Genomic DNA, 24,377 nt, shown 5'->3' on the forward strand with positions numbered 1-24,377 from the left:
TTCACTGGAAGAGAACCGACTCATCTACTCACACAGAAACATCCGACTCTGTGATCTTCCCCTTGGATTTACCTGACTACATCCTAACACACCTCTAGCTTAATAATCAATACATTTTCAGTATCAGTCTTAAGTCTTATGAGTTTATGAGTTTGACTTTGTGTTCGAGATGAAGAGGTAAAGAGTACATTGCCTTGCTCTGTCAGGTCAGGCTCCACTACACTCTTTGGACAAAATGGAAATTCTGATAAAAGTTTGAGTAGAGACTATCATTAGCCCTTCTCATTTTGCTGATAGCCCAAGAGTCAAAAAGAAAATACAAGATTAGTTATAGATTAAAAATTAGCCAAATTAGGGCTGGAGAGATGGTGTCAATTAGGTTAGTGTCCTTGTTACTCAAGCAGAGAAAAGTGCTCAGTGCCTAGAACAGACGTCAGGCAGGGGCTTGCACCTGTAGCTTCAGTTCTAGGCATCAGATGCCCTCTTCTGGCCTTTGCAGACACTCACATGTACACACACACACACACACACACACACACACACACACACACACTCACATGTACACACAGACACACACATACACACACACACACACACACACACACACATACACACACCCTGCTCAGTGCTGGGATTAAAGGTGTGTGCCACCACCACCTGGCAAAAAAAAAAATCTTTGCAAATGTAATATCTATGAAAAATTCAATTTAAAAACAAATATTGACTAAGCTATGATTAAACATAAATATACTCTATTGTATTATTATATTAATAATTAATATTATAGTATCATTAAATATATTCTGACAACATAAACTAAAATGATTTGTTACCAAACTTTATTCTCAGTAAGCAAACTGATTATATACTCCCAAAGATAGAAAAGTAAATCAGATTCATAAGTCATAAAATGAGCCAATAAAAACAAAAATCTAAATTAATGAAGAATGAAGGGGAAGACATCAACCTTTGAAAAGACCTAACAAGTTAACCAAGTCCTCTCAAGTCAGACAGGAAGAGAAAAAGCATAGAGGTGGACGTCAGAATATTCAGAACAAGGCCAACATAAAATGAGAGGAAAGAACAGGAAAGACACCGTGCTTCATGTGCATGAGCTTGAAAATCTATAAAGTCTAAATGATTTTGTTTAGTGTGCATGCGTGCATGTGTGTGTATGAATGTGTGTGCATGCATACATGTGTGTAATGTGGGCATATAAGCCGCTACACCTGTGTGACTTTACTCAGTGTCTCTGTAGTGCTAGGAGTCAAACCAAAGCCGCCTCCTATGTGCTGGGCAAGCGTTTGACTGCTGACCCACCACTTCTTTTGGATTTAAACAGTTTAACAATATGGGGGGGGGCACAAAGGCTCTCCGTTCTTCTATGACCCACATCTATAGTTATCACAAAAAGTCTGTATTACGATAACCCTACAGGCACCTTTCATGCTGCATAAGGTATATCCAGTTTCCTATAACGCCAAGAACGCAATGGCTGGGGTGATGGCTCAGTGGGTCAACGTGCGCCTCATACAAGCCTGAGGCCTGCCACGGGCCAGAACCCATGTGTGTGGCAGCATGGATCTGCGACCCAGCACTTCTACAGTAAGATGGGCGGCAGAGACCGGAGGATGGGCTGCACGGGCTCAGGCTGGCCCAGCCCGGAGGACTCAGCCAACAGAAACAAGAGCCCTGACTCAGAAACAAGGTAGAAGGCAAGAACTGACTTCCACGAGCTGCCCTTTGACCATCACATATACACCATGGTATGTATGTATGTGCATGCACACAGAGACAGCACAATAAACAAATACTAAAGAGCGTGTTGCAAACACAGTGGCTCTGGTGCACACAAGTTCCGGGCAACATGGTACCTTGTAAGACACTGAGTGCCTGACTGTTACGTCACAGTCACGATGACAGTCACACTGCATCACAAGTGCCACCATTACAGTGTATGGATGACCCAATCTTGGTCAGTATTACATGCATGGACACTGACATGGTAGGGGAAACAGGACTGTCACAAATACTGAAAATTATTTTAAAGTTGTGGTATCTACTTTAAACTTTTTAGGCCCGACTTTAAGCTGATGTTGCAAGAAATCTGCTTAATAAAAATAAGAGTATTTTGTAGGCAAGAACTATAAAAATAGCCCCACAATGAAAACTGGACTTCTCCTTACAAAGTTAGGGGCAGGATGGCATGCTAAATTGAAGAAAGGAGGAGAAAAGGAAGGAAGGAAGGAAGGAAGGAAGGAAGGAAGGACATGAAAGTTCATTTCCTGACAACTGGTTAGATCTGTTAGTTGGTTAGTACACAGGTTAGAGTAGCAGTGTACAAAGCATAAGATAAACTTTCTTTTTATTTATTTATTTTTACTTTATGTATGTTGGTGTTTTGTATGTGTGCCTGCATGTATGCCTGTGTGAGAGGTCAGATCTTGGATTTACAGACAGTTGTGAGCTGCCATGTGGGTGCTGGGAAGAGCAGCCGGTGCTGCTAACAGCCCCGAGACCAGCTTTCTCATTAACAAAACAGCACTGACTGGGTCCTTTGGTTGTAGGAAAACAGTCGAACCTGAACAAATCTGGACCTTACAGAATGCTACAATAGGGGACTCCAAGGCATTCGATATTCTCCGCCCAGCCCCAATCTTTTCTTCTCTGGCACAGGGAAATTAAAACCGTGTGGAAGTGTGCTCCGCCCCAGTAGATAACTAGGATTAGGAAGAAAAGAGGTGATAACCAATGTGAGTTGGGATGTAGGGACTGCCATTCCCTCAGTCCAAGCCTAAATCCACAAGGACTGACAGCGTATGCCCAAACAACAACGGAAGGGCGCATGCGGCTTTACCGTAGTGCTTTTCATAATGACCAAAGTGTGGGGAAAACCCAAGTGTCCGCTGGTAAATAGTAAAATGAGGCACATACATACACATGATATTTTCTTCAGCCATAAAACGAAATCTTGAAGTGTTATGCTAAACAAGGCTCACTTTTCCCACTTCAGACACAGAGAACGAGTTAATCATAAAGGACGGTGAAGATTCTACTCATCTGCAGTGCCCAGCGTAAACAGAGTCACAGAGGCAGGTGGCAGGATAGGAGTGGCCAGGCTGGGACAAAGAGGAAGTGAGGGCTGCATTAGTTTAGTGAGTAGAGAGTTTTATTTGGAAGGATGGAAAAATCCCGGGAATGAGTAACAGTGGTTGCTTGCGGAACAGTGTGAGCACAGCAAATGCTACTCAGCTGTACGCTTAAGCATCGGCCATCGTGGGAAGTATCTGGAAGGGTGCAGCAGTGGCCCTTCCTCTGGTGACTATGCGAGAGTATCTAACTGGAGCTAACGCCAGCTCAAGGGAGAGCGTTATGCCCACCGCTGTAAACCTAGCTGACAGCCATGGCTGGTGAGGTTGTAGACCCCTCAGAGCACCCACTACTGTGACTTTCCTAAACCAGTGTAACCTCTAACCAGTCCACACACTCATCCTTACAGCCACAGTTAAGCACACTTCTTATCCCTCATCAAGACAGCTTCTCTTTGCAGCAGATAAAGACCATCACAGAAATCCACAAAAATGGGCTGGAGAGATGGCTCAGCGGTTAAGAGCACTGGCTGCTCTTCCAGAGGTCCTGAGTTCAAATCCCAGCAACCACAGAAACAATGGGAGATCTGCCTGTGGGGTCGCCAGCCCCAAGTGACACATCTACAATACAATCTCTATGCTTTAGGCTCTGGGAACATCATGGAAGAGGGCAAGGGAAGATTCTCACAGCCAGGGGGCCAGGATGTCTGTCTGCTGTGAGATAAGTAGTGTCTTCTATATAGGAGAGTAAAGCTGCATCTATGAAATCTCAAATAAATGGTCATCTAAAGGAGACCTGCATAGTGACACCAGTTGTCTTGCCAACATGGATGGGAGAAACCCTACCCTACAAGACCCCTCCCCTAGAAGAAGGACTACAGGCAATGACTGCACAGAGAGGGATGAGCCCGAGATAGGTCATCTAATCTCCTTCAGTCCTACACACATGCGCATAGAAGCAACACTAAACCAACTCAGCAGGTCATGTATGAGTGTGTGACATACGTGTGCTAAAGACAGGCACAGAATTTGGGTTCATTTTGTGAGACCACATAGAATTTCCAAATATAGACACACAAAACACACACACTCATGCACGCACACACACACTCTCATACACACACACACAAATAAAACAATCATAAAAATCACTATTGAAAAGGCCATGAATTTGAGATGGGGTTGGAACATGAAGGAGCTGCAGGGGCATGAGAGGAATTACAGTAAGGAGATAGAAATGATAAAACATTTATGTGTGAAATTTCAAAAAAGTAGCAACATTTTACATTAAAAATAGTTCTTTACCACAATTTTAAACTCAAATAAATGACTGGATATGGTGGCACACGCCTTTCATCCCAACACTGTGGAGGTAGTTCCCTCTGAGTTCAAGGCTAGCCTGGTGTACATAGCAGATAGCACAGGCTAGTCAGGGCCACACAGTAAGACCTTGTCAAAGAAACAAAATTAAAAAAAATAAAATAAAAAGAAGCAGCAGACACTTTCTCCAGGTGGTTCTGCGCTCAGAATGCTGCGATTACACGTGTGTGTCACCATGCCTTACTAGGTAAGAGCTGCTAGTCAGTCACAGTGATCCTTACATGATAGAAGCCGAGTTCATAAGCTGCTGCCAGCCTTCCCTCATACGACACAATAAGCTGACTCTCAACAGTTGAAATAAAAATACTTCTTGCAATATCTTTTAAGAGACTGGACACCTTGGAAATGGGAAATATTTGATAAGCAAACCAGTTTGGGCACAGGCCAGAATAAACTGCTTCTTTTAGTGCAAGCAATACACTCTGTAGGTAGATGCTTCTGGAACTGCTTTATTGTGACTTAATTTTGGAGTGTGTAGTATAGTATTTTGTGAAAACCAAGAAAAATATTCTGTATCTACTATGTGTGTATGTGTGTGTGTGCTCCTGATACTTGGATTAAGTCACTGACCTGACATGTTCGTCAGCACATCTGTATCTGTGTGTGTGTGTGTGTGTGTGTGTGTGTGTGTGTGTGTGTCCTGATACTTAGATCTCAGTCACTGACCTCACATGTTCATCAGCACATCTGTATCTGTGTGTGTGTGTGTGTGTGTGTGTGTGTGCTCCTGATACTTAGATCTCAGTCACTGACCTGACACGTTCGTCAGCACATCTGTATCTGTGTGTGTGTGTGTGTGTGTGTGTGTGTGCTCCTGATACTTAGATCTCAGTCACTGACCTGACACGTTCGTCAGCACATCTGTATCTGTGTGTGTGTGTGTGTGTGTGTGTGTGCTCCTGATACTTAGATCTCAGTCACTGACCTCACATGTTCATCAGCACATCTGTATCTGTGTGTGTGTGTGTGTGTGTGTGTGTGCTCCTGATACTTAGATCTCAGTCACTGACCTGACACGTTAGTCAGCACATCTGTATCTGTGTGTGTGTGTGTGTGTGTGTGTGTGTCTCCTGATACTTAGATCTCAGTCACTGACCTGACACGTTCGTCAGCACATCTGTATCTGTGTGTGTGTGTGTGTGTGTGTGTGTGTGCTCCTGATACTTAGATCTCAGTCACTGACCTCACATGTTCATCAGCACATCTGTATCTGTGTGTGTGTGTGTGTGTGTGTGCTCCTGATACTTAGATCTCAGTCACTGACCTGACACGTTCGTCACAGCACATCTGTATCTGTGTGTGTGTGTGTGTGTGTGTGTGTGCTCCTGATACTTAGATCTCAGTCACTGACCTCACATGTTCATCAGCACATCTGTATCTGTGTGTGTGTGTGTGTGTGTGTGTGTGTGTGTGTGTGTGTGTGTGTGTGTGTGTGTGTGTGTGTGCGCGCGCTCCTGATACTTATCTAAGTCATTTCCCTGACACGTTCGTCAGCACACAGGCTGCCATCATCCACCCAGGCTTCTCGCTGGTGTTGGATGGAGACCCAGTCATGAACTCAGGCGGCTCCTGCCTTCCAGAAGTCGTTGGACCACCTGCGCCAGCAGGCAGGCGATCCGCCAAGACCGCGCCACTGGGAGGCACAGTGGCTAACCTTCCTCCTCCGCTGGACTAAGCTACTCCATGGTGCCACAGTGTTTCTAGGGCTTTGTAGGCAGCTCCAATCATGGGGTCTAGGACTGAATAAAAAGGGGGGAAGGAGGGCTGGGAATGGAGTTCAGTAGGTCAGTTGCTTGCCTAGCACGCAGAAGCTCTGGGTTCTGTCCCCAGCACCACATACACCAGAAGTAGTGGCACATCTGTGAGGCCAGCACTCAGGAGGGGACGACGGGCTCAGAAACAGGAAAAAGGGGGAAGGAGGTGGGGACTCCTCTAACCCCGGATTCACACAGTTGTAAGCGAGAAGCTTCTCGCCCTGTTGCCATTCCTTAACATTTCCTACCTCAAGTGGCTTCTTGTGTGGGATTTGGTCACGGTGACCAGAAACATAACTAAGACAGTGACAGTATACTCATATACATAACACAAACAAGTCTTTAAATAAGAAATACGTTTAAGACTGACCAGGAAACCTCTTCCCTGCTGGGTCATTTCCAGAATGCCAGAAGGTTCTATACAGCCTACTGGGGGAGAACAGACTTCAGTGGTCTCATGTATAAAATCCTCAAGTAATAAAAATTATTTTTAAAAAGAAACTTGAAGATTAGGTAAAAGAATGAACTCTTCTCAAAATTAAGTCTTCTCAAGATGAATTATTTTTCATATGTAAATCAGGAGTAACCCTCAGAGTTCAGAGTTCACTGAAAATTAAAGTTGATACTTGACTGATTTCTATTCTTTCTCGTGAGGCTGTGGGGCAATGGACTCAGAAAACGCTGTGAGACCAAGTAGCCATACTCAGCTCTCTTACTAGTCTATAGCCACGGGCTCACTGTGACTGAACATTCAGCCACAGACTTGAGAGAAGCAGTTAAACTAGTTACACACCTTGAACTGATGCTTAACAAACCTGGTTATGGATTCCCCTCTTTCCGCTCCTCTCAGTTCTCCCCAACTCCCCTCCCACCCAGATCTACTCTTTCTGTCTCTTTATAAAACAAATGGGCTTCCAAGGGATAATAATACAATAAAATAGAATAAAACAAAAAATAACACATTGGAAAAGACAAACTGAAGGAAAAGAGCCCACGAGAAGTCACAAGAATCAGAGACCCACTCATTCGCCCACTGAGGAATCCCATAAAAACACTAAACTGGAAGCCATGATGCATGTGCAGTGGACGTGTTCAGACCCGTGTGCTGCCCCAGGCTCTGAGTCTGCTCACACTGACTCAGAGGACCTTCCTTTCATGGCGTCCTGCACCCCTCTCTGGCTCGTACACTGTCTGCCTCTCCTCTGCAGGGTTCCCTGATCTCCAAGGGGAGGGAGCTATGGAGATGTCCCATTTGGAGCTGAGATCTCTCATTCCCTCATAGTGTCTGGGTGTGGTCTCTGTACTTGTCCCCACCTGCTGTAGGAGAAAGCCTCTAGGCAGGTTAAGCCAGGCGCTTACCTCTGCAGAGCAGAGTATCTTGAGGAGTCATTTCATTGATACCTTTGCTGTTATTATCATTGTTTCAGAACAGGAGCGTTTGGTCTTACCCTATCTACTCGTCCCTGGGCTATCTAAGGTTCTTGGTCAGGTTCTTGGTCATCTAAGCAGTGTCAGTAAGGATTTTTCTATCTTGTGGAGCGAGGGGGCCTTGAGTTGAATCAGGTATCAGCTGGTTGCTCCCACTTGTTGCCACTGTTGTACTAGCATGCAGGCAGGACATCATTAAAGGGACTAAAGGGTTTGTGACTGGGTTGGTGTGTGTGTGTGTGTGTGTGTGTGTGTGTAGCTTGCAGAGTAACTTCCTATACCAATTGAGTTAGAAGGTAGGGATAGTCTATATATGCACCAGGTCAACTTCTCCATGTCCAATGCACTGTCAGGTGTTGTCTTCAGCAATGAGGCCTTGCTGACAGTCTGTGCACACAACCTATAGTCTTGACAGCAGCCTGGGCTGGTTAGGGACAACAACTCAATCAGCTGTAAGCCAGTAATCTCAGGCCTAGAGGCTTCACGTGGTGCCAAGAGATGCCCAGCTGGGGCCCTGTCTCCCTCATTACTTGGTGATTTCATTTAGATTGCCTTCACATACGTATAAATATTTTAGGACGCTTCTACTGTAATAGGCTTCCACACTACCCCTCACATGGTCCTTCATTTTAGCTGTCTCTCCCTGTGTTCCCGCCCTCACCCATTTCTCTTAGGTTTTCCTTTAGCGGCATACAAGCTTTCACCGTGCAACCTTGTGGAGTCTCTGGACTTCCTTGGCATCTGCTGTTGTGTCCCTTGTCACTTCTAATTTTATCTGGATCCCCTCTCCATCTTTCAGCTCATTTGGACATGTTTGCCAATCTTAATTTCTCAAATGACCAATGTTTTGCCTCACTGATTCTGTTCGGTCGTTTCTCTTTTATTGATTTCAGCCCTGGATTTCATTATTTGTTGCCATCTACTATATTGGGGTGTGACTTGTTCTAGGGCTTTTGGTTGTGCTGTCGGGTTACTGTATGAGATCTCTCTGTAGTATAGGCACTTAGTGCCACGAGCTCACCTCCTGGAACCATCTTCCCTGTGTCCTGGAAGTCTGGACGTGGTGTGTATTCCATTCACTTTCATTCAATCCTAGAAACTTTTAATTTCTTTCTTGACCTCTGTCTTGGCCCAGTTTCCCTTTAGTGGTGAGCCGTTCGGTCCCTGTGAGTTTGTAAGCTTTCTGTTGTCTCTGTTGTTGCTAATGTCAGTTTTGGTAAGTGGTGGTCGGACAGGATGCAGGGTGTTGTTCCCATTATTTTGCCTTTGTTGAGAATTGTGTTGTGTCTATATGGTCAGTTTTGCAGAAAGTTCTAAGTGGTTGTGAAAAGAAGGTATATATATTCTTCTGTGTTTGAGTGAAATGTTCTGTAAACATCTCTGAGGTCCATTTGCTTTATAACAACGGTTAACTCGAGCATTTGTTTCTGTCTGGATGGTGTATCTATTGGTGGGACTGGGGTATTGAAGTCTCCCATTATCAGTGCACGAGGGTCAGTATGTGATTTAAGCTTAAGTAGTATTTCTTGTACAAGCTTGACTGCCTTTCTGTTTGGGACACAGATGTTAAGAATTGCAATGTCGGGTTGGGGATTTAGCTCAGTGGTAGAGCGCTTGCCTAGGAAGCGCAAGGCCCTGGGTTCAGTCCCCAGCTAAAAAAAAGAACCAAAAAAAAAAAAAAAAAAAAAAAAGAATTGCAATGTCTTGGTGTCTCTGGGTGGATTTTTTTCTTTGATGAGTATGTAGGGTTCTTCCCTATCTCTGCTGATGCGTATTGGTTGAAATCTATTCTGTCAGATGTTAAAATGGCTACATCAATTGCTTCTTAGGGCCATTTGCTTAGAATATCTTTTTCTGTCCCTTTACATTGATGTGATGTCTATTTTTCATATTAAGGTGTGTTTCTTGGATGCAACAGAAGGATGGATCCTGGTTTCACATCATTTTTGTTAGTATGTCTTTTTACTGGAAAGTTGAGACCATCATGTTGAGAGATATCAATAATCAATGACTGCTGTTTCCTGTTATATTGTTGTTGTTATTGTTGGTGGTGGTGGTGATGGTGATGGTGGTGTGTGGGTGTACTTCCTTTTTATGTGCAAGTGTGGGATTATGTATTCCTTGTTTTTTCTCAGGTGTAGCTCACCTCTTTATGTTGGAGTTCCTTTTAGCACCTTCTGTAGGGCTGGATCTGTACACATATTGCTAAAGTTTGGATTTTATTGTAGACTGTCTTGTTTTCTCCATCTATTGTGATTGAAAAGTTTGCTGGGTATAGCAATCTAGGCTGACATCTGTGGTCTCTACAGAATATCCGCCCAGGTCCTCTGGCTTCTAGAATCTCCACTGAGAAGTCAGGTTTAACTCTAAGAGTCTGCCATTATAGATTCCTTCTTGTTTCCCCTTGCAGCTCTGACTGCTCTCTGTCCTGTTCCTTTTGTGTTTTGATTGTTATGTGCTGAAGGGATTCCCTTTTTTGGTCCAATCTATCTGGTGTTCTCTATGCTTCTTGTACCATGATAGGCATCTCCTTCTTTAGGCTAGGCAAACTTTCTTCTACAATTTTGTTGAAAATACTTTTTGTGCCTTTAACCTGGGAATCTTCTCGTTCCTTTTTCCTATTATTCTTAGATTTGGTCTTTTCACAGTGTCCCAGATTTCCTGGATGTCTTGTGCTAGTTTTTCTAGATGTAACTTTTTTGGAGGGAGGGAGGTTGAGATATTCATTTCTTCTATTTTACCTTTAATGCCTGGGATTCTCTCTTCCATCTCCTGTATTCTGTTGATGAAGCTCACCTCTGATTGTTACTGTTCTAGTCCCTGAATTTCTCACTTGCAGACTTCCCTCAGTTTGGGCTTTCTTATTGATTCTATTTCCACTTTCAGGTCTTGAACCGTTTGATTTATTTCCTTCTCCTGTTTGTTTGTGCTTTCATTGACTTCTTTAAGGGGATATTAATTTCTTCTTTAAGGAGCTCTATCATATTTTAAAGTCTATTTTAAGTCTTTGTCTTATACTTCAGCTGTGTTGCAGTAGTCAGGGTCTGCTGTGGTAGGGCTGCTGGGCCATGGTGGAGACATATTGCCCTGGCTCTTATGCATTTCTACGCTGGGGTCTAGGCATCTGGGACTGGGAAGATTATCATTCTAGCTGCTGATATCTGGTCTGGTCTATGTGGGGTGGTTGTTTTGTACCTTGGTTTCTGATGCACTAAGACGGCAGGAAATCCTTCTGGGATCCTGATAGGTGCGGCCACTGGGTTTCCAGGTAAAATCTGTTTCTGGCTATTGGGAGCTGACCCTTAGGGATGGAGATGGCCTAGGGAAAGGATGAGGGAGTCCACAGGAGGCAGAAAAGCAGGGGGTTCAATCAGGATCTGTTTAGCCCCCTAGGAATGGGGAGAGTGAGGACAGGCCACTGCTACAGAGCTGGGACTGATACTTAAGAGACTGGACCTGGAGGACTAGAGGGAGAGGTGAAGATCTACAGTTAGCCTTCTTGCTTCTCTGCTCAGAGTGGCCTGTGGGTTCCCCAGGAGTGTCTGGCGGCAGCCAATGCCTGCTATTTACCATGCAAACAATCAATCTTCCTGTCTCAGATGTGCGTGCGTGCGTGTGTGTGTGTGTGTGTGTGTGTGTGTGTGTGTGTGTGTGTGTGTACACATACACATGAGGTAGTGCATGCATGTGGAGGACAGAGGTAGGTATCCGCTATCTTCCTGAATTACGCCTCCATCTTACTTTTGGAAGAAGGTCTCTCACTGAACTTGGAGCTCACCGATCCAGCTCAGTGACTGGCCACTGAGCTCTGGGCATCCACCAGACCAGCCTTTTCTGTGTGGATGGTGGGGATCTCAAGTCAGGTCTTCATGGTGAACACTAACAAATGAGCTACCTCACCAGCTCCCTGGCTTGGAACTTTTTTAGGAACCCAAAGGTTCCTCCCCTAGCCAAAGGTCATGCAGTCACCTGCCATTTGCTGTCGCTCCTTCCTTGACATTACCGGTTTTGCCAAGAAGGAATGGCTCTCACTGTCAGTGTCCCCTCCTTTCCTTCCTTTTGCCCCACCCCAGGGTGCTTTCTGTCCTCATGTGTAATGAATCTGATGTGCCATGCTGCCGGAAGGAGAAACCCAGGCTTCCGTTTCGGCTTTACTGATCTCTAAGGACATCACCCACACTCTGAAGTCTTACATGCTGTCAGGTTTCAACTAATGGGCTCTGGCTGTGAGACCTTCAGATCCATGCTTCTGCCTCACCACTGCCACTGTCTCCAAGCTCACAATCCCAACAACTTGATGGCTATGCCCATCTGGACCCTGGCTTAGAGGAATGCATTCAAGGCAGAACATTGTCTTTCTAGTCAACCTCCCTCCATTTGAATCTTCCCCCACTACTCACAAATCTCAAATAATTTTACAAAGGGACTGGGGCTAAGGATACTAGATAACTAATTTGTTTATAACTCCCAATTACGTTCTTTAAAATACCATTTTTATTATGTTCCTTCCTGCTTGAAAAACTCTAATGTAGTCCTTCCTGCCTGACCCTAGAAACTTACAGCTCTCACAATCCGATCATGCAGTATGGAAAACCAAGAGACTTCAGTGGTTTCCCAGTGTTTACAAGACCCCTTGGTGGTGGTGGTGGTGGTGGTGGTGGTGGTGGTGGTGGTGGTGGTGGTGGTGGTGGTGGTGGTGGTGGTGCACACCTTTAATCCCAGCACTTGGGAGGCAGAATCAGGTGGATCTCTGTGAGTTTAAGACCATCCTGGTCTATAGAGTGAGTCCCAGGATACCCAGGGCTACACAGAGAAACCCTGTCTCAAAAAACTCAAAACGAAACAAAACAATCCAAAACCAAGACCCCGAGCTTGTCACCTGAGAGTCCTTGATGTGCTTCAGTCCAGCCAGACTGAGGCCAAGTGGCTCTGCCTTTCCATTCTCTTTCTCACATCATCTGTTCTACTGACCTCTCACCTTCTAGTTCTATCAACCCCTATCTCTCCCTCGAAATGTGCCTGAATTTATTCTCCTGAATATTTTAACAAACACACATTCATTAAAACTCTCTAAATTCGGGGTTGGGGATTTAGCTCAGTGGTAGAGCGCTTGCCTAGGAAGCGCAAGGCCCTGGGTTCGATCCCCAGCTCTGGAAAAAAAGAACCAAAAAAAAACAAAACAAAACAAAACAAAACAAAACAAAACTCTCTAAATCCTACTTGTTCTGTGGATAATTTTCTTTGTATTTTATGTTCCTTCACAGCAGTTAGCACAATGGCTGGCAACTGGAAGCTCAGTGCAGTTAGCCAAGAGAATTAGCGAACTCACCTTGGTGATGTCGGTGTGGTCTTTGAGCCCGTTGGTCATGCACCAGTAGCGCCACACATTTAGGGCGTACCTCGTGGCTTTGGTGGTGTTTGGGCTCACTGCACTGGTACACAGACCATTCAAGTCATCATTAATATTAAATACAGGAAATTTGTTGAGCTTAGTAGAATAAGCTAGAAATAAAAACAATAGAGACATTAATGTGCCATCCCCTCCTTTAGCGAGTTTCATCCTGAGATGATATTAAGTAACAAAGAACTCCATAAAGACAGCAAAGGAGTGAAATTTCTAGCCATTTCTAGTGGTGGGGCACACCTCTAATTCCAGCGCTCAGGAGGCAGGCAGATCTCTATGCCACAAGGCCAGCCTGGTCTACATATAGTGAATTCCAGGTCAGCCAGGGCTACACAGGGAGATCCTGTCTCCAAAAACTATTTACATGTACGAGAATCTATGCCTTGTCTCTAACCCTGATCATTTTGTCATTGGCTAACACACTTCCAAACATTTCAATAATAGGATGGAGTCAATACTAGAAAATTCTAAAATTACCACTAGAAAAATCAGCATTTCTACCAACAGTAGTAGCAAAAGATGAGAAGAAAGGAAGTAGTTAGAAAAGATTAAAAAAAAAAAAAGATAGGAGGGAGGAAGACTGAAGGAAACTCATCCTTTGTTAACACAGCTTCAAGTTACTTGGGCGCCATCAGGAGCAGCCTTGAAGTAAATGGAGCTCTCAATCTCTTCCCCCAAGTAATGATGCATACACACTTACACCTCACACCCACGTCTGTACACGGGCATTCGTGGGGAGTAGATTGACGTAAGCCTTGATTACACAAATCACTGACCAGCTTCAAATTTGAGTAGAAGGTGAAATGGAAGCAGTGTTAAGGAACAGAGGGGTAAGCTCATCTTCAGATAAGAAGACAGTTTAAATTGTCAAAAGAAAATCAAATCCATACCCACGAGCTGCTCTTTCCTTACACTCTAGAGGATAAAACCAAGTGTCCCACTGAGGAATGTATATTCAAGCACAATCTGGCCAGGTCCTGGAGAGACAGCAGGACGATAGAGCAAGTGCAGTCTTGGAGTTCACTCTACCTAACCCGCCTTGGTTTTCATGGCTCCATGGACTCCCAGAATCCTCTTGTACCCAGAAGCAGCACACATGCACCAACATGTGTGTGTGTGTGTGTGTGTGTGTGTGTGTGTGTGTGCGCGCGCTATACAATCAATACTTAATAATATGTATAGGTGTTTGTCCGCATGTCTGTCTTTGTAGCACATGAATGTCTAGTGTCCAGAGAGGTCAGAAGAGGGCGTCAGATTCCCTGGGACTGGAGTTACAGGGGGTTGTAAGCTACCATATGTGTGCTGGAAATTGAACCTGAGTCACCTAGAAAAGCAGCCAGTGCTGACCACTGAGCCATCTCTCCAGCCCTTCAACACACTCGTTGATTTCAACCTTTCTTCTAGAAGTTGTCTGTCCGCACATGTGAACCTCCCTTTTCCGTGTTTCCACATCTGCTTTCTCTTTCCTCAGGCATGTGCCCAATGGTGATGATCTCTATGCTTCTCACAAACCTGATGTCACTTCTGACAACGTGATCCTGCCACAACCCTGGATCACACAAACTGCTTTACCATCCGGGTTCTGGGAGGAGTGAGCAACACTGAGCAGGCACGAGCACTGTCTGAAGCACTGAGGAGTGATGTTCTCACCACTTCCAAAACTGGTAGGACTTTCTTGACATTAATAAGATTAACATCAACGGAAGCCAATTTGCAAAGCTGGTGTGTGATCTGTGAGCAAGTACACTATCACACCTGTTTACAGACAAGGAAACAGCACCAGACATCTCGGTAGCTTCATACACTCATCAGATGTATCCCACAGAGCCATCACTGTGCAAGAAGTGTGCTGTTGACGCCACGAGCTAGTCACTGGTAGATCCGGTTCTAGACTCGAGTTTGATGGCACTCACTGATCATGACACCAATGGTACCAGGTACTGAAGGGACACAATCTCAGTGAGAATAATTTAGTGAGGATGACAGTCACCATCTGGGTGCTGGGAACCAAACCTGGGTCCTCCGAAAGATCAGCCAGTGCTCTGAGCACACTGAGCCTTCTTTCAAGCCCTATCAGGGGAAACCTATTTATGAGAATTTCAGCCACTTGCTACTGCTGGTTGAAATCCACTAGGACAACATTGTGTTCAATATTACCTGCAGATGTGGGTTCTGTCCAAATGCATCGAATGGGAACCCTCAGAGAAACTGAATTCCTACCAGTGACTACTGATAACCTAATAACCTAGATTTGAATCTGGACACGTGAGCACACAAAAACCAAATAACATCTTGTTTGCCAAGATATACAAGCACAGCAGAGGTCCCCCACTCCCACTGATCCCCCAAAGACAATGAAAGCACAAAACAGGAAAAAAACCCACATATGTACCGGTGGATAACTGGGAACACAGGGCATCCTTACACAAAGATGAGCCCTGGGAAGACATGGGAACACAGTCAATACTACACACAGATGTGCAAGCACCACACACACGCATATGAAGACATGGGAACACAGTCAATACTACACACAGATGTGCAAGCACCACACACACGCATCTGACAAATACTATCTTCTTTCTGAGGACAGACAGAATTCATGGGACAAGAAGGCATTTTAAACTGCATGAGGAGGACAGTACAGCATGCCCCAGATCTAGGAGGCAGCTACTGTGGGCCACAGAGAAACTGATAACATCAGCTGTGTAGACTCAAAAAGAAACACTACCAACTATTCCGAAAAGGAAACAGAACTACGCCGAGTGATGTTAAAAGAAGGAACAAGGGGTTGGGGATTTAGCTCAGTGGTAGAGCACTTGCCTAGCAAGCACAAGGCCCTGGGTTTGGTCCCCAGCTCCAAAAAAAAAAAAAAAGAAGGAACAAAACCAGAAGGAAGTGGAACAGCGACCTACAGTAAAGAGGAAATGCCAAGACGAACTTAAAAAGACAAGATTTTAGATACTAGCAAGGGAAAGTGGAGAAAGATGAGTTTTACACCAGAAATGAAAAATATCACTAGAGCTTACAAAGAGAAGAAAGATCATGAACAGCACGAGGCCAGTAGACCTAGAGCTTGAGTAGAAAGCACACATGCCAAGAAGATACAACTTGCTAAAACACAAGGAAAATTTATAAAGTTAGAAGAGTCTTCCACAGCCTACAGAAAGTGGATCTATAGTTAAGATATTCTGAAAGCAATCATCAGGTTCAGATGAAATTCACTAGCAAATTACCCTACCTTTAGGGAACAAAATGATAAAACTACTTTTTCTTTCCACCCACCTCTGCCTCCCAAGGACATTCACCAGCACACCTAGATATCTTCTGTAAGATTTAGTTTTAGTTTTAGTTATGTGTATGTTTGTGGTTGTGTACAGTGCAAACAGACATCAGAAGACGGTGTCAGATCCCCAAGTTCTCAGTTACCTGATGTGGGTGCTAAGAAGCAAATCCAGGCCCTCTGTAAGAGTAGAAAGTATTCTCATCCACAGAGCAATTCCTCTACCTACTCACAACTACTTATAAGGCAGCGTACCTTTCCCACTAAAACAGAACAAAACAAAGAAACCTACAGACCAACTCAGTTACTAAGCAGACACAAAAGTCTTTACAATAATATGAGGGCTTTAGAGATGACTCAGTAGTTAAGAGCATTTGTTCTTGCAATGGATACAGAATTCAATTCCCATGGTCACTCACAATCATCTGGAACTCTAGTCCCAGGACACCTTTTGACCTCCCTGGGATCTAAGCATGGATGTGATAGACATGTGATACATGCACACAAAACACTCAAACACACAATAAATAAACAAATAGAGCTAAGAAAAAATTTTAAAATAAAAAAATAAAAGATTAAAGGGCTTAAAAACAAATCTTATTTAAAAAAACAAACAAACAAGAAAACTGAATTGCTACCTCATACCGTGAACAAGAACAATACAACAATTTCAAATTAATCAAACTGTAACCCAGATAGTGAGTTCAAGGCCAGCCTAGTACAGGAGGTCTTGTCTCAAAACATAAACATAAACACAAAACACAACAAAACCTTAAGATATCAGCTCTGGAGTAGCCAGACATTTTTAAATGAGAAAGCCGACAGACAGTTCAATTAGAAATGGTCAACACTTGGGCCTGGAGAGAAGGATCATCCATGTTTCACTAAAGCTCCTACAGAGGACCCGGGTTCTATCCTAGCACCCTGCAGGCACCTCACACTGGAACTCCAGTTCCAGGGAACCCAATGCTCACTGAGCACTTGGCCTCTGAGGGAACTACATGCATGAACACATATGCATGCACAACCCCACACACTCAGGAAACATCCCCCTCCCCAACACACACACAAAAGATAAAACTTTAATGAACTTCATGTAAAATTAGTAATGGTCCAGGAATCATCCACGAATGCACAAGCAAAACGTCTTCAATGAAGAAGAAACACCAGATGTTAATGAATTCTGCTGGGGCGAGAATACAGCCATGGCCACTTTCGAAACCCATCGGCAGCATCTGCTCATGTTGGTCATGTATTTATGATATCCATGATACTGCATCCCAACATACCCAACATACATGTATACATACGTATCAACAGCACATATGAATGTTTACCAAAATCTAACAGCATAATAGCCCCAAACTGAAGACTGTCCTTTGTCTATAAAACACCAACTACACTGACATTGCAAAACACTCAACGACTCATTCTCATGGTGCAATGGTGAGCAATCAACTACTGGAATAAACTGTAAAAGCACGAGTGAATCTGGTAAGCACGATAGTAAGAAAGTAAGTGAATGGTCATACAGTAGTAGCCTTGTCGATGACGCCAGGAGAGCACAAGAGACTTCCAGGTTCTTATTCCTCTGTGTGGGGGCTGTGGAAACATTTGCTTCAGGGAAAAAAAAAATCAATTAACAGTCTGTGTGCTTTTCTGTGTAATTCACTTAAGAAAACAACCCAAAATTCCTTAAGATTAAAAATACTTTGATTGCTCTTCCAGAGGCCCTGAGTTCAATTCCCAAAAAACACATGGTGGCTCACAACCATCTGTAATGGGATCTGGTGCCCTCTTCTGGTGTGTCTGAAGACAGCTACAGTGTACTTATATATAATAAAATAAACAAATACACCTTTAAAAAATACTTTCTGGATAAAGTGTTATATACTACCATATAATGTGGATAGGAGGAGTCAATTAGGTATTTTATTCAAGTAATCTTTAAGTAATTCCTTTGTGATACTCCCTTTGTGATAGCCTAATCTTAAATATACATTTTAGAAACATATTTACTTATTTGATGTATATGAGTGCTCTGTCTTCACACATGAACTCAGGACCTCTGGAAGAGCAGCCGGAACCACTGAGTCATCTCTCTAGCCCTACTCAGGCTAGTTTTAAAGCTTAGTTGAGAGAGTAAAAATGTTTTATAAATGAATTTTAAAGAGGAAGACAGTCATAAACATAAACTTTGGGAGGCCGAGCCCTAAGATATAAATGTGTTACAAGAATGTGACAAACCAAGCATGGAGTGGTGGTTTATGATTTTAATCCCAGCACTGGGGTAGCAGAGGCAGGCAGATGTCTGAGTTTGAGGCCAGCCTGGCCTACAAAGCAAGTTCCAGGGCTACACTGAGAAACCCTGTTTTAACAAACAAAGAAAAAAATTAAAAAAGAATTAATTGGTTGTCAAGTCAGAAAAAAACCAAAATTGATTCATATTTTAACGCACCCCCCTCACTGCACACACATTTTTAAGTGGTTCGTGTTTAAAAAGCTGTTCTCACACAGGAGATGATTTGCAGAATCTGGGGAGTGCAGATATAAAGCCTTTGTCACATGATCCAGCCCACAAGGCACAAAGGCAGGTGAGCAGGTCAGACGTTGGTGCTGAAGGAATTCTAAAAGGCAGGGAGTCCAGTGGGAGAAAACGTTCGTAAGATGGGCAGCAAAGGACATGGGACAAGCAAGCTTCTGGAAACCAGCGAGGGAAGACTCACGAGGAAACACTCAGAAGGCACACCAGTACTGAAACACACTGATAACAGTCAGACACTAAAATTAAAACAAGACCGATTTCACTTAACAAATTGGCAAAGACTTAAAACAAAACAAAACAAAAATAAAATTTAAAAAACCCTGCATCTAAACATGGGCAGAATATGGGAAAGAAGCTGCAACCTTGGCCAACATTACATGGTGTCTACGTCTGAACTTTCATGGAGCCTTTTTTAGCTAAGTGCAGAGATAAGGATGTCTACCAGACCTCATTAATGGAGAAGCAATTAGAGGACGCGTGTTTACAGGCTGTCATTAAAAGCTGTGCCACCCTTCTACATGCTTACGGAAACAAGCCCCAGGATATAAAGCTAGAAAGGGAAATTTGCTTTCAGATAACATGTGCAGGACGATGCCATTTTGACACGAAAATAAATTAAGGTTGTCTATTTATAATTTCATTTAAAAAGTCCGGAAGGATGCATATCATGTTGTTGATTCCATAGTACTTTCAGTCCTGTAGCAAGGATGAATACATTATTTTTGTACATTGTAAAAATCCCTAGGGCTTTGGAACTATGTGGGATAAAACAAAACCTTCCTTTTTATTTGATCTAAGACTTTTTCTTCAAAATGTCTAAGGGATCTTATCAGAAACACAAAAGTGTATGCATGAGTTAACAGGAATTTATAAAAGTAAAGAAATAGAATATAATTGAATTAAGGTATTTTAAAACAGACCGTGGCATATTTGTACAAAACAGTTAACGACATACTTTAAAATACTAAGGTCCACCCAGGTGTGGTGCTACACACCTTTAATCCCAGCACTAGGGAGGCTGAATGAGGCAGTGCTCTGAGTTCAATGCCAGCCTGATTTACAAGGGAAGTTCCAGGTCAGCTGGGGCACAAAGTGAGACCCCAAATCTCCAACGATCTCCCTCCATCTGCTGCCACCATCTGGGGATCAAACAGTAGACTATGCCTGTTAAAGCAGGTATCAGGGTTTTACCTACATGTATGTCTGTGCACATGTATGTACCTGCAGACACCAGAAGGAGTGTGAGATCCCCTGGGACTGGAGTTAAAGGCAGTTGTGAGCTGCTATGTGGGTGCTGGGAATAAACCCAGGTCCTCTGGAAGCCCGTGCTAACCTCTGAACCATCTCTACAACCTGCCACTATGTGTTTAGATCTGCACAAAGTGGTATTTAAAAACTGTGGGATCCTTTTGTGGAGATAAGAAAAAAGGGCTCACAGAGGGTCTACATGCAGAAAGAAAACATACACACACACACACACACACACACACACACACACACACGCCCTCCACAATGAATACACAAACAAACAGTTAAATATCTGCTATGGAGTATTCTGTCCCATAAATTGGCCTGGAGCTACACCAAGCCCATGAATAAACCAGCTACAGAGCCATTACTAAAGAATTTTATTACCTGTTTCTGTAAATAGCTGTGCACATAAATGCTTCCTCTTTCGGGGCTGTTCCCTTCATGGTTAGATACACATATATGGAATACCTGGCTCTGTACACAGACAACAACCCAGGGCCACTGCAGTATACCAGGCCAACAATTTGATTTTTTCTTCAAAATTGACCTGCTTTTTTTTTTTTTTTTTTTTTTTTTTTTTTTTTGAGCTGGGGACCGAACCCAGGGCCTTGCGCTTCCTAGGCAAGCGCTCTACCACTGAGCTAAATCCCCAACCCCTGACCTGCTTTTTAAGTTGGTAAAGTTACAAAAACAGCTACTTCACAGAAAATAATTTATTAATTGAAAACTGGTTGTCATGCCCAAATACAGAAAAGACAGTGTGAGCAAACAGACCCTCACTGGAGACGCCATCAACACGCACCGACTGAATTTATTGGACTGCTTATTTCCATAAATTTTAGGCTGTTCCAACAAATATAAAAACCAAAAGAAAATCTCACTACCTAAGAGGCAAACGTTGTATAGACGATGGAATCGACCACGGGGACACAAAGCTAGAGTTTTATTTAAAGCACAAGTACACAGACAGTAATGAACCAAACAGTGAGTTGAGCAGCACAAAGCGTCTTAGTATAAAAGGTCGGTGAGCAGTGAAATAAAGACGAAAACGATACCGTATATACTCAGTCACAAAAGCTTCATATTATTACAAACACCAACAGGTAGAGATCGCCTGCCTAGAGAGCATCATACATCTCACACGTTAACACACGTTCCTGCCACTTGGACTCACCCTTCTCTACTTCCTGTCACAAGTTATAATTGTAGCAGCTTGAAAGAAACTTTAAGAATATGACTTGAGCAACAGAGATACATGTTTTCCCCCCACATAAATCATATAGAAAGAAGCCAGGGGCTACAAAACACACAGAAGATGCCAACCGACCATCTCGGGCAAGTCACACACTCCCAAAGCACGGCACAGCCCTCTGTGGTTTCATGACATTCCCTAAGCATCAACTGTGCTTACCATAAAACTACAATGATACGTCTGTCTTTTTATTCCCTAAGTCCTCAGGATGGAAGAAAAGGAGCTACAAACACATGTCTGTAGTTTATAACCAGAGCAGAGGACCTCACTGGAGCTGAATGCAGCCTCCGTTCCACTAAGACATGAGGTGCTTCTTTGTCGTCCACACTTGTGTCACAGACTGACTCCGGTCTCCTCAGCAGCCTTTGGGCCTCTGGGATTTTAGTGAAATGTTTGTATTACCGCACAGGAGAGGGAAATGATCCCTAGCACAAGGTTGATCCGGCAACTCTATGTCCAACTCTAGCAACAAACATGTTTACAGTCACAGGGGAAATAGAGACAATAAATTAAAAACCCACCAAGTATATGTGTTTGTTCAAAAAACTACTCTAGACATAAAGGCCTTAGCATAAAGAGATATTCGAGGGCTGGAGAGATGGCTCAGTGGTTAAGAGCACCCGACTGCTCTTCCAGAGGTCCTGAGTTCAAATCCCAGCAACCACATGGTGGCTCACAACCATCTGTAAAGAGATCCGATGCCCGCTTCTGGTGTGTGTGAAGACAGCTACAGTGTTACTTATAAATAATAAAAGAATAAATCTTTAAAAAAAAAAAAAAAAAAAGAGATACTCGAAACAGAAGATCCGAGAGTGGAAAGGACAGCCGACAGCAGGATCCAAACACACGCCCACATGCCCACTGTGAACTCAGACTGCGTCACTGGGACCACCAGGCCAGTCTTTGGTGTCTGAAATCTCCCAGTACGAGAATCAAGAAACATTGTGGTGTGGCTCCGGGGCTGGGTGACCACAGCAAAGCTGCACCATGTAGAACTCAGTTTCTTTATTGCTTCATTATCTCATGGAGGGGTGAACATTTAAAGCATATTCTGTCTGCCACGCTCAGTTAAATCTGCCTTTCTTTCTTCTCTAAGCTCTCAACCTTCCTAATGCTGTGACCCTGTAACACAGCTCCTCATACTATGGTGACCTCCCCTAACCATGGAATTGTTCTTATTGCTACTTCCTAACTATAATTTTGCTACTGTTATGGATTGTAATATAAATATCTGATAGGCAGGATATCTGACAGTGAACCATGAAGGGGTCATTCAACACCCCCAACAGGGTCTCAACCCATGGGTTGGGAACTGCTGCTCTAAGCAAAGACATGGCAGGGGCCTTGGTGAATTAGTTTTAATAATCCTAGAATTGGATCAGTAATTCTAGCACCAATGTGTCTAAACATAGCATTGGTTGTCACTATGCCACTGACAGTCACACAAAAAACCTCCATGTAATAAGGAGATTATTCCTTCATGAAAGGAATCTTGTAATTATTACCTATTGAACTGACGGGGAACCTGCAGTAAGTGAGGGGGTTTTGGCATGTTGGTGTAAAAGGCTCTTTCAGAAGCAGCCTTCTTTGCTTAATATTTTATGATAGTTTAACCACTGCTGTAAGAGAATAAGTAAGAGTGTAATGATAGTTTCCCCTGTGCTGAATTTTGAGTGAATACAGTAGACGGAGTTAATCTGTTAAAGTAGCTTTGTTCCTGTCTTTAGTGTCTATGGTACCATCGAGGCAAGAGGAAAACACTGGGGACTAAACGGACAGGCAGGCAAAAAGACCTGATGGGCGTAAGGCCACGAAACACCTCACAACCCTAAGTAAACACTCAACACAAAAGCTGACGCTAGGAACTATAAAGTACACATCAAGTTCTTCTTCAGATTCAATTTTTATCATCTTTAATTACGTTTAAATATGTGCAGAGGTTTGGCCTGGCGCTAGATTACAGATACCTGACATGTTACCTGGGAATCAAACTCGGGTCCTCTGGAGGAACAGTACACGCTCTTAACCACTGAGCCACCACACCTCTCCAGCCCCTAGATTACTAGTTACTCTTATAGACGCAATTCCAGCAGGGAGCCATGACACCCAAGACAACGCGTCCACTCACAGGCTTCTGCTGTTACACCATTCAATCTACAAATACCTAACCAGGGAGGCTGTGCTGCCCCACTGTCTTCTACTGGACTTTACAGTAAAAACACTCAAGTTTAAAAGAAGAAAATTCTCAGTGATGGAATACTTAAAAACAAAACAGAATTGTTTTCTTTTCCTTTTTTTTTTTTGCAGGTGTGTGGCAGGAAAGCTCTCTCTGGAATGGAATGACACACATGAAACAGTAGTTTGGCACTACATGACAACTACGTTTCCTTCCGAAGAAGCCACTAAGTGCTGGCTCAAAATACTGGACGAAGCACTACTTTCTCAAGTCGCACACAGCACACACACGTGGGCAGCACAGCCTAACTACAGTATACAGTGATAGCAGCGATGGTTAACAATCCCACGACGACACCATAAACACCGTGACAAGCACCTACAACAACATGCAAAGCCTTCGAGTCACTCAGTCATCACACGATGCATAGAAAGTGTAACAGTTTTTGGCAAGTTTTTTTTTTTTTTAAACAAATGCGTTATAAAGCAAAGTTTTTAAAATTATAAATGCTATTTTAAAAGTTGTAACATATGGATTATAGGTATAAAAGTTCAGTTAGATAAGGTTAATCTGGCTGGACTCATACTAAGTATGGACACCCAGTATAAATAATCAATTATAAATTAATAGTAAAGTGTTTAAGGTATGTGACTTATAAAATGCTGTAACACAGAAAACCAACAACCACTATTCACACTGTAAGCACAGTAACTGTTAGGAGTCTAGATCAGCGATGCCTTCCTAGTTCTAACTACCACAAACGAGAAAACTAGGCCAAAGCATTCTTAAAGCTCCCACTTGAAACAAACGCAGAA

General features: G+C 43.4%; 1 protein-coding gene across 2 annotated transcripts in view; it reads right to left on the minus strand.

Moving 5' to 3' along the window:
- The window catches only part of Kiaa1958 (KIAA1958 ortholog), a 136,803-nt gene that overhangs the window by 2,942 nt on the left and 109,484 nt on the right, over positions 1-24,377 (minus strand). The window contains exon 3 of one of the 2 annotated variants that reach the window (XM_032903455.1): positions 12,981-13,153. In XM_032903455.1, the coding sequence (XP_032759346.1) occupies positions 12,981-13,153 (173 nt within the window). Of the gene's footprint in view, positions 1-12,980; positions 13,154-24,377 lie in introns of those variants that run through there. The other variant, XM_032903446.1, reaches the window with a different exon arrangement.

The sequence above is a fragment of the Rattus rattus genome, chromosome 1 (genome assembly GCF_011064425.1).
Source record: "Rattus rattus isolate New Zealand chromosome 1, Rrattus_CSIRO_v1, whole genome shotgun sequence".
NCBI lineage: Eukaryota > Metazoa > Chordata > Mammalia > Rodentia > Muridae > Rattus > Rattus rattus.